A 12,300-nucleotide genomic window follows, 5' to 3' on the forward strand; every position below is an offset into this window, starting at 1 on the left:
CCCATTTTTAATACATTTTTTCACTTTAATTTAATAAATGAAAGTTAAAAAGAATTATCAGGGAAAGCAGTTCTTTTTACTTTGAAGTCAATTTTTATTCATGAACGATTGCTAAATCCAATTACTCTAAGCTGCTTTCATTTTTAAAGAACATTTTTACTTACAAGCATATATTTGTATTTTTTTCCTTTTTTTACAAAATTGTTTTGAAGTTAAGTTTTTTTGTGGTAGAAATTAGCAAGTCACTCATTTATTTTAGTTGTTACGCTCACAATGTTGATTGTGTCTTGAATTTGTTTTGTTACATTTGTTTACAAGACTGTTATGAGTGCTTTAAATACAATGTCTCTTTAAAGGAAAGTAACTTGTTTCTTATGTAAAAAAATAAGCTCTCAATACTGCACAAATAAAAAAGAAATAAATAATTTCTGCCAAATCACTGATTCAGCATTTCTCTTTAGACTTTTTTTGTCAAAGCTATTTGTCTTTATAAATGAAAGTTAGTTTATTTATTGTGTTTAATGCGTGAATAAAAGCATACACGTAAAGTATTCTTAGTAAAATTTATATAAACTTCAAAAATTTAGCGGCGTCATATTAATGGTGATGTAAACATTTCTTTATTAACTGTATAAAATTATATTTCTAATGGTATAAAATTGTATTTTTAACGGTATGAAATTGTATTAATAATTTAGTAAATCCTATTAGATCTTTATTTGACACAAATGTGTTTGTTTATAAGAGTATAAGCTCAATATCATTCGCTCAAAACGGTTGCTATTTTTGTAAAAACTCTGCATTTGAGAAATATCACTAACCATAACGACACAATGAGTTAAAAATGTTTAAAAAAATGATTTATGATCAAAATAATAAATAAATTGTGGAGTATTATAAATAGAGCTAAAATATAGCATTTATTTCTTTTGTATTATATAAACACAAGTTAGTAATAAATTTTATTTAAATCTACCTTATAGTGGTGGTGTTAATGAACCAAGTATGAAACTTTTGAATCTCGTGATTTTGAACAGAAGAGCATTAAAGGTCATTTTAGGGACAGTAAATAGTGGTCAAAAATACATAAAAAGATACAATATTTAATTACTACTTCTTTGAAATTTCTGGGTGCGTTTTAAATTGCATTTTTTTTCAATTTTATAAATAAAAATAAACATAATAATTCGACCATATTTCGGCAATTCTTAAGTTAGTTTTAAATTAAAAATTGTAGTTTTGAAAATGCGAGTTTCTTGTGCTTTAATATTAAGATAAGATTTATTTTCAATAAACCATGTTTCAAACGAGTCCACAATTTTATTTAAAGTTTGTACACATATCTTAAACTTAGTTGCTTATTTTTTATTAAAACTAATTGTAATTATTAAACGTTAAACTAGATGTTTTAAAAAAAATGCAATTTCTCTTTTAGGGTCCATTCAGCTTTAGGAAAAACGAACGGCGTAGCTCAATTCTTTTAAAACAATTTCAAAGTGAGCAAAAGTTTATATTTTTTATTTTTTTCCTTGTACATTCTTCATTTCTTCTTATATAAAGCTGTTTAAGGAGTATTGATTTTTTTCAACTTGAGTTTTTTGGTTGTACAATGCGCAAAATAAAAAACGAACCACCCTGAATAACTTTTGATCTAATGATCAAGTCCTCACGTTCTAGGACTCAATCTAACTGTCTCAAAAGATGCATTCAAATATGCTAATTAATTAGTGCAGACAACATTTCAAGTTACGAAATCAGTCACAAAAACGCCCCTCCTTTAAATAAACATACAATTTTCTCGACGCATTCTAATTTTTGACCTCAAATATATAGGGGGAAGCTATATTTGACTAGTTGGCTAATTAATTAGCGCTGACAATATATTTCAAGATTCGAAATCAGACACAAAAACGTACTTTTTCTGAAATTCATACCTTTTTTTCGACAGAATCGGACTTCTGACCCCCAAACTATGAGGGTTAAAAGTCATCTGGAAAATATTGTCTTACATGAAATATTGTAATAGTTTGGTCTGAAGAGCTGTCCAGTGCTATGATCCTTTAATGTTAATTTTACTTTTTGTATATTCCACCATGTCACGTGAACTTTTAAAGTGAATTGAAAACTTTTTACCCTCAATTATAAAACTCGTTTATTTAGACACAATTTCGACCAAAATATTACATTTAGTAAATATATTTACTTATTCAATATTTTATTTTATAATGGTCGAAAACATTTTGAATGGTAAGGTATACAATTTTTTCGCTTTATTTTAATAAATGCGATTTCGATAGGCAAAATGCAAAATTTGAGCAAAATCTGTCATATTGTTTGCTGAGAAATAGAAATTTGAGAAAGTAGTATTTTTAAAATCTGATTTCTCGGGTACTGTTCGACCGATTTCACTTAAATTTTATATTTTGTCTTTTAAAATTGCATTCTTCAAAATAGTGTAGAAATTGTATACCTTGCAATTCAATATTTGTTTCGACTTTTATTAAATAAACTAAATAATATATACTAAAAGTAGTATATATATAGTAGTATAATAATATATACTAAAAGTTTTATTTTGGACGGAATTATCTTCGGACTAATGAATCTTTTTACCGTATGCAAATTTTTTTTCAATTTGATTAAAAAGATCGGGAGATATGATGTAATACAAAAAAAAAACTAACATTAAGGGGTCCAAATTTAGCACCACTCTCCTGGCCTAACTAATGGAACGATATTCCCAGATTGCGGTTGCTCCCTATTCTTTGAGCTTCAAAAATCAAATCAGACGACATAAAATGTATGTTTTTTCTGAGAAAGTACGTTTTTGTGTCTGATTTCGTAACATTAAATATCATCTGAACTAATTAATTATTTGAGGTCCTCTTCTCAAATTATTAAGACTGAGTCCTAGAACGTGAAGATCCGATCATTAAATCAAATGTTATTTAGTGTGGTTTGTTTCTTAATTTTTTTTCTTTTTTTACCACTGCGCACATTTATAAATAAAATTATATTTTCAAAATAGTAAAATCATACTTATTATTTCAACAAGATATTTGGAATTAAAGCGAAGTATCAATTATCATAAACATTGTTTACATACTTTAATTAAACAGATAGAGAAAATAGACTGCTTTTTTGCGTTTTTACTGTATCGCAATTCCTTTACACTTAAGCAAATGTTATTTCTTTTTTTTTAATTATTCGTTATTTTTTTTTCTACACAAATAAATTCATTCTTCCTATTATTTAATAGTTCTAATTAATTAATTTGTTTAAAAATTCTTCTTTTGTACACAAAGTTTTTATTTATAAGATTTATTAGAAAAAGAATTAACGTATTTTATGCATTTCATATACCAAGCCTGAATATACATTATATAACTTAATAATTTTTCTGTTATACGTCATTTATGACGCTGAAAACAGGAATAAATGTATCATTATTTGTTGTTATAGATGGAACTGAACTTAAAATAGGAGAGTATGATCCTAGCATTGATGAATTAGATTTTAGTAAAGGAGCTCCAATAATTTGGAATGGTAAAAAAATTAAATTATTTTTAATAATACATATTTCTTTCTACATAATGTGATTATAAACCAAATATATACCAAAAAAATAATTTGATTACTGAAAATTTAATAACATTATACGCTTTATATTTTCAAAGTGTGTGAAATAAATTTTAAAAAAAAAACTGAACATGATATCTTAAGTTTTCATAACACGTAACTGATTAAAACAGATTTGTGTTTTATTTACCTTTTTATGACTTGGTGATTTATTAATTTTAAATCATGATAAAATTTTATTTTAAGCGATCATAAGCCCTATAATAAGCAGATTAAAAGTTTCTGTGTATATGGAGATGATATGAATTATTATCTTCATCTAACTGGTCAATTAGGACTTACACCACTTCCCTACTCACAAGATAGGCGGGGTCAAAGCGTTTGGGCGGGTCTCAAAAAAATTAAATGAAATAATGTGTTTTTTATCAATATCTATAATAATTATACGAATGAATTTATTTTTAAATGCTTTGTAAAAATAGTTACTTGATGGACGCGTAGTCAAATATTTCAAAAATCTTGTAGTTTTCCTGCAAAAAGTAATTTAAAATTTCTCATTAAAAAAAAATGAATTTTCTTTAGCACTTATTATTTATTATCGCAAGAAATAATTGCAGACCCGGAAGCATATTTTAATTATCTTGTATAAAAAATTAATTGTTATGATATATCCCTAATAGTTTTAATGGAAAAGGTAGCGAAAATCCCCCCATAGACTTAACATTACGGAGAGTTTTCAAGATGGCGCGGGTTGAGGCCTCTTAAATCCGACTAATTTTTAAACATTAGGGTCGATTATACGCAGCCATAAAAAAACATCATATTTATCATTTTTTACAACGTATTTCTGTTTTGTTCCTCAGTTTAAAATCCTTGCTTATTGTAGAAATATAATCGTAAAAAATATTTTACCTAAACATATAATCACAAAACCAATTTACGAATTTATTTATTTATTATTACGGAGAGTTTTCAAGATGGCGCGGGTTAAGGCCTCTTAAATCCGACTAATTTTTAAACATTAGGGTCGATTATACGCAGCCATAAAAAAACATCATATTTATCATTTTTTACAACGTATTTCTGTTTTGTTCCTCAGTTTAAAATCCTTGCTTATTGTAGAAATATAATCGTAAAAAATATTTTACCTAAACATATAATCACAAAACCAATTTACGAATTTATTTATTTATGAAATTAAAATATTTGATTTAGAACAAGGATCAATTTTTAGCGAAGTCATTAACTACTTCAATCTTAACTTTTTCGTTTTTTTTTTTTTTTTGTATTTTATAATAGCGAAAGTGAGATAGAATTATAAAATAAAATTAAACAAGAGATTAAAATAAAATTATTCAAAAAATAAGAACAGTTTCTGTAATAAGCAGAACAAGATAAATCTTCACCAAATTGTTTTTCGAGAAATCAGTTTTAGAACTTCGTGATATAATATTATTAATACGAATATTGTCTTTTTTCCTATTCATCTTTATATTTATCGCCGTAATTATTGCACACCTTAATGATCTTTTTAACTTGCATTATTTACGAATTAACATTTGAGATATGTTTCAACAAAAGTGTAGAAACACTGATAAATATACAATTATGCTTTGATAAAATACAGGGTTCGTAAAAATATTTAATTCAATTTTAGAGGATTTTCATTTACATGTACAGATGCACATGGTAACACACCCATACACATTGTAAGGTACACACACTTAATTTGATATTGCATACTAGAAATCCGCCAGCAAACATCATAATGGTAAATTAGTTTCACCGTTGCGTTTAAGAGCATGCTTTAATCATTGTTCGTCACAACACAAGTAATGTGTCCTTTGACACTTTGGTATATGAATTTCTGGAGGACAAAGATACTGTATCCTCCTCCCGAAAAAAAAAGAAAAAAGAACAAGATGACTTTACTACTGTTGTGACGTAATTTGATAAAAACATGATTTTGAACATTTATGCGGGATGTGTGCCGGTCATTTCATTTCAAGTATGTGGGAAAAAAATTGGTGTGTGGATGCATTTTTCCTTTCTTTAAAATAACAGTAAACAGTTCTTTAAAATGGAGGGAATCATTAAGGCTGACCCTGAATTGTAGTGAATAAATTCTACAAATCATATAAACATTTTCATCACATGTCATTATATTTAATTTAGGTGGCAGTGGGCCTGCAGCGGATCGAACGCACAGAAAAATAGAGAAAAAAAGAATAAGTATTACAGTTTATTCCATCCTCGTTACGTTTGCAATTCTTGGCATTATAATAGCTACAATATTTTTAGTAGTTAATATAAAGTATAGGAATCAAAGGTGAGTTTATCCTAAATTGTTATATATTTATGTGCATGTATTTAAAATAACATTCATTATACATGTTTAATATGCAAATAGATTCATATTTAGCATACATGTAAAAATGACTAATTAAATTTTATTCAGTTTCACTCCTTGCCTTAATCAAAGGGGGGGGGGGTATTGCACCTTTTGCATTGCGCAGGAGGTAGTTTTTTAAAAATCTATGTTCAGTGCTTGCTCAAAGAGTGCAACAACGTTGCCATGTTGAAGCCAGTGGTTAGTGGGTGACCCTTAACTCTCTAACAACCGTGAGGTTAAGAATATTATCACCTTGTCAAATTATTTCTCTAATTTTCAGTTCTCGATTAAGTTTACTAGAAATGAACAAAAAATAATAACTTCGTGAATCAATTTAAAGGGATTATGTACAGATAATAGCACCACGGTATCTGTACCAAGACCTTATAAGTGGAATATAAGAGCTAAACGAAAGTTTCAGTTTAATCAGCTACGCACTGAAAAGGGCTTATTGTTAATTTTTTCTGGAAAATAAAAGTAAATAATGAGAGAGAATTACATATTTCAGTATAATTTTGTATAATTAAATAAGCATAGTATAAATTAAAATACAGCAAATCAAAGCTTCAAACCAGTGACGGGAGTTTTATAAAATACTAGTTGAATACCCGCTCTTTGTACGGGGTGTACAAAGAAAAATCAATAAATCAAAATAAATACTGAGCAAACTACAAAATTATGCAATGAGCTGAAAGACAAATACCGACTCGTTTAATGAAGCTAAAATAATTTCAATATCTTCTTTTATTTGCTATTATTCTCTGCCTTTCCCTATAATTTTATGGTATTAGATTTAGCAAGAAACATTTCACTATGTAATTCCATGAAAATAAAAATTAACTTTATTCAGTATCATCTGGTCTAAGGCAAATGCTTGAAGTCAACTCATGATATTTTGAATTTGTAACCATCAAGGAATTCTCTCCTGTACTTACACCTTCAGGGGACCGTAATAAACCTAATTTCACAGTATCTATAATAAAAATGCACAGCAGTGGTGCAGTTTTGATTGTTACTAAATTTACTTAAATACTTTATACCCGAATAAGTATATTTGGTACCTATTACAACTGCACCTATTACCTTAATACGAGCAAAATGGCGTGTTAAAGTTGAACTACATTTCTCCAGATGAATTAGAATGTTAATTAGCATGAAGTTATTTAACTTCCTTATCACACATCCGTATCGCACACCGAATTCGTTGAAATATAATTCTTTATCGTCTACATCTCTTACTTAACTTAGATTTATTATTTATGTATTTCATGGCAAACCTAAATCTGGTAACTTCAATGCATATTTAGTTTGTTTATGTTCCACATAATTTCATGCTTGTCTTTGTGTTAAGTAAGAAATATATAGTGAAATAATTGAAATATTTCAGAAGAATATAGGATGTGTCACTTAAGAAAATCGATACTTGATGGGCTTGGCTCACTCAAAATGGAATTGAAGTAACATTTACTAAAGTAAACAAATGCCACGTTTCAGCAACCAATCAGGATCGAGATACCCACACTACGTCATTTGCAGGCATATAATAATTTCTCCAGTACCAAGTCTAGAAACAAAAAGAAAAAAAGAAAAATTATGCTGGCTACTAGCATTTAAGACTTCGAATCGTAGGATTAATTTTATCATCAAATATCCTTCATCAAATTAATGAAGGGTATACAGAACAAGCCAAAATGAAGTGATTTTAAAATAGGTTTAACAAAACAGAAATTTACATTCAGAAGTTTTTTCTTCGCAATGAACTTCAAACTAAACAAACTATTGACAAAAACATCCCAGATTATATGGTTTTGATAAATGGCAATCTAGAAATACACTACTACTGTGCTTTCAGACGCTCACAATTATCCACTAAAAAGTTCTTTTAACGACTTTCAAAGTTAACGCATTAATAAACTTTTGTTTTCGGAAGTCATCAGTTTTCTTTGACATAATAAACCCTTTCAATATACCGCAGATGGTACCATTTACAAAGTTTTTGCCAAATCGATGTTGCTATTGAAAGCAGAAGACGAATGATTAATGACCGGAAGTCAATGAATTTGTGTTTCAACGCTCATGCATGATATTTGATCATTTCTCTATTCATTAAAACTTCATTTTCAAAGAAGTTGCTGAATAAACTTCCATGCATATTTATGCTGAAAAACTTATGTTAAATCAGTTTCAAAATATATTAAAAAGGGAGATTTAGCACACGAAATGTAATATTTTAAACACTGAAAAAAATGTATTTGTTGCGTTTTTGTAAACATGTGTATGATCTTGTGAATATTCTTTTGTTATGCTGCTAAATATCTCAGACATCCCTAAATTAAGAGTTTAGAAAACTTACAAGGAAGTCGCGTACTTCTAACGTAATGTAGAGAGAAATTTGCGTCTAATGTATTTCTTATGAAAGACTCGGCTTGGCGTGATTTTTGTCGATTTGGTGATAATCTTGGCAACTTAGCCACCATTTCGGAAACGAAATGATAGTTCTGGAAAATTCGAGTATCAAAACGATTAGACCAATATTTATGGAGTTTAACAAGAATTATCAAGATAGAAGCATGTCAAAAGTTTCGAAGTTTCCTCGCCAAGCCTATATCTATAGGAGCGTGCCTCGCCAGATAGTATTAGTCTGCTTGTGACTGTAGTTGTGTTCAGACCTGAGTTAGATCCTTAAATCGCCTGAGATTGTGAAGCTTTTGTTTTGTTGTGTGCTACACTACTACATGAGCTGTGATTGAATCCTAGCCATAGTTGTATTTTCTGAAGGATTCTGATAAAGAGCTTTTGGACTTTTAAAGACTGTTTTATTATTCTCCACACGAAACGAACCCCTGTGCTTCGTACAGTATACTGAAAATTCTCAATTTTTCCATTTTTGACGGATCCATTTCCCGGGAAATTTGTGGGAATCACTGAAATTTGTTTCATGGAAAGTTGTAAAATTGAATTACGTCAATTTGTGGAAAATAAACAATTTGGACTTGTTTGAGAATAAGAATTTCGTCCAAAGCGTTGACCTTATTACAACACATCAGTTTACGCAATTGGTATGAAAATACAACTTAATATAAAGTGATTATGGGTGAATGAGTCATTATGATTACCATTTACGATAAGATCCTGGTTTGAATGCAAAAAAAAAAAAAATAACCACATCAACCAATATGCTGTTATATGTAGCACATGATTTTGTAATAAAATAAAAATAAAATGCTTGAGAAACTCCACAATCTACTGAAAAGATAAACAAATGATTATGTAATTTTTATGAATAATTAGCAGTTCGCATCACCTGATTTCAAGTATTCTCAAATGAAACTACACATAGCTCAAGGATATAGTTCAAGGAGGAATCAACAATTGGCGAATTTCACTTCAAAGACAGTACTGCAATGACAGATTAATTCTATGCTAAAGCTTCTGAGAAAATTAAACTTTCAGGAAGACTTTATATCCAGTTCTTTAAATACGTTTAAATAATTATTTTCTTAATAATAATAAAAAGAATAAGGCATTACTCTTCCCATTGATGAGGTTGTGAGCTTAGCATTTAGTTACTAATCACTCATCAGTGTAACGATTCATATTATCTAATCCTTGAAGGGATACATAATATTGATCATTTATCATACTTTTGTCATATCCATATTATGATATTATCATGACATATAACACATGAGATGTGGATGATACTTTTATTCTCAAACCCAAAGAGTGTGCAGGTGGTCTTTTTAATTACATATTGATTGCATTTTTGTATTTTAAGTAAGTTAAAAATAATTGTGAAATTAATCAAATGTTTTGAACATTTGGAGAATTATTAAAATGTGTAAAATCTGCGTTTTATATTTCTACTTGAAAACAAAATATTAAAATATGTAATTATTAGTTTTACAATTTTTCACATAATAAAGATTCACATAATAGAGTCTTACAAATTTTAAATGAAAAATGAAGACATAAAAGTTTTATAGCATTTACAAAATTAATGCACAAAATACTTAAAAATTTAAAAATTTTATAATTTATCAAGAATTTCTTTAAGAAAAGGACTAATTAGATGGTTTAAATTCTATTAAATAAAAGCTTAATAGTTTTTAATTAATTGTAATTATTTAGTAGTTTGTAATTAATTTAAAATACAGAACAAAGTAAATTTAACCAAATTAATGCTTTCCCTGTCGCGCTGTAAGGTATCATGATAAAATTACAACCTTGACCACAAAGCAGCATGGTAATAAAACCATATTTTCTAGTTAGCCTTACCAAAAGCCATTGAAAAAAGAGCTTCTAAATATTTCCGTGCTTTTTGGTGTTCCCATAGAGTCAGAAAAATGGTGCATTTTAACATATTCTGGTAGTTTTGACCATACTTTCTTCTCACTGTAAGAGTTGACAACTTCGATGGTACATATCCATTTTGTTCTAAAAGGTGTAAAGAAAAAAAAATTTAAAAAAAAGCATTTTTATTATCGACACGTTATTAATGTTTAAAAATTTTATAACTATTCGCATATTTATAGCAGTTTTAATTTATGCATAAAGTCTGAATTAAGTAAGCATTTTTAAGTACACGCAACATAAAAAATAATATTGAACGAAGAATTTTAATTTGAGAATTCCTTTTGCATTTAAAATTGATGTCGACTAAACCAACTATTGGCAAATTGCTTTTAAAGTTGCATTAAGAAATTCAAGTCTGCAAAATTCCACAAATTGTTTTGTTCCTCCACCTTAATTACTTGTGCCACTTTGTTCCGCAAATTAATCTTTTGCGACAAAAGACAAAACGAGCACTCCAGAATTTTAATTAAAACCATGTATCAGTACTAAGTCTCTCTTTAAATCCAGCATTTAAAAAACACTACTTTCGAGGAAAGTAAATATTTATTCAGTTCAAATTAGAATTAATATTTGCAGCACGAGAGGGAAAATAATTTTTTTTTTCTTTCTATCTGTAATATGTAATTCCATCTTTTTATGTTCATAAAGCACGCAGATTCTAAACTCTAAGATCAAAAACATTTATTTCTTTTCTTGAACAATTTTTTTTCTTAGTAAAAAAAATCTAATCACAAAAATGTGTTCCATAATCGCAAATTGTTTTTGTTCGAGACTATTCAGGATTATCTGTGAACAAGAAAAATATTGATAATTGTAAGTTTAATTTTTATGACGTTTAACTTACGGAGTTTTTTAGTATAAAGAAGTTGCGAAGAGGAAGTACAATGTTATTCTACTTGCATTATACCAGTTATTTTAGAATTAAAATATAAGCACACTACCATTGTTCGGAATGATGAATGAATCTATGAATTTATCTAAGACTTTATCTGAGACTCTGACTGTTTTTATTTGAGCCATTAGTTTTAGATTTAAAATCTAGAGAAATGAGATGATTATCACTTTCTAGCAAATGGTGAAATCAAGTTTTAATATTTGAAATCATAATCTTAAGTGGATTCGATGTTATTATTTATATATATATATATATATATATATATATATGACGCCCGATGGCCACAGGTCCCTGGTTCGATCCTCGGGCCGGGTAAGGCTGACTCAGCCTTTCATCCCTTCAGTGGGTCGATAAATGAGTACCAAGCATGCTTGGGAACTAAACACTGGGGGTTCCGCGTTCGGCTGACCACCTGACCGGAGCATCTGCTCCTGCACCCCAGAGCCCAAGGTCAAGAGAACTGAGATGGGCACAGTACGTCTTGGCTCTCAAGGGCTGTCGCGCCGCTGAGTTTTTATATATATATATATATAATTTATAATTATAGTAAATTAATAAGTTTTATTTACGGCGCACAATCTGCAAGTATATAGAACTCATAAAATAAGATAAAAATATGTAGAAAACATGAAAAATTATAAAGATTAATGAAAAAAAATTTATTAAAATAAAATTTTTTTAAAAAATATTAAAAAACAGTTTTAAGAAGTATATATTAAAAAGCCGGAGAATAAAAAAATGAAAAGATGTAATCTTTTTATCCTTTTGCGTTTATTGTGCTATATATATATTTCAAGCTATTGATATTTACTGTCTGAGCAGAAAGCCTACCATATTACCGAAACAGGGAAATTGGTTTACGAAATCTTAGAGCTTTGGCTGGAAGTCCTCTTGGCCAACAACATGTGATTGCGAGAGTGCTTTACTTTCTTTTATTAAACACTGATTTTTTAAATATTTGATCTGAAAATTTTTTTATGTAGTTTTTTTAACGTTGGTCGAAAAAGGATTTTTCACGAATCTCATATGTTTTAAGCTAATAAAAACGTTCCAAATTGACTCCGAAATTGTAATCTAA

The 12,300-nt window shown here is 28.4% G+C and overlaps 1 protein-coding gene across 2 annotated transcripts in view; it reads left to right on the forward strand.

Moving 5' to 3' along the window:
- Nucleotides 1-12,300, forward strand: part of LOC107448832 (gamma-aminobutyric acid type B receptor subunit 2) — a 292,812-nt gene that overhangs the window by 212,978 nt on the left and 67,534 nt on the right. For both annotated transcript variants that reach the window (XM_043051303.3, XM_016064184.4), the window contains exons 8-10: nt 1,436-1,496; nt 3,463-3,546; nt 5,755-5,908. In XM_043051303.3, the coding sequence (XP_042907237.3) occupies nt 1,436-1,496; nt 3,463-3,546; nt 5,755-5,908 (299 nt within the window). The remainder of the gene's footprint in view (nt 1-1,435; nt 1,497-3,462; nt 3,547-5,754; nt 5,909-12,300) is intronic.

This window comes from Parasteatoda tepidariorum, chromosome 2, assembly GCF_982258835.1.
Source record: "Parasteatoda tepidariorum strain Cologne lab strain chromosome 2, Ptep-v5.0, whole genome shotgun sequence".
Classification (NCBI taxonomy): Eukaryota; Metazoa; Arthropoda; class Arachnida; order Araneae; family Theridiidae; genus Parasteatoda; species Parasteatoda tepidariorum.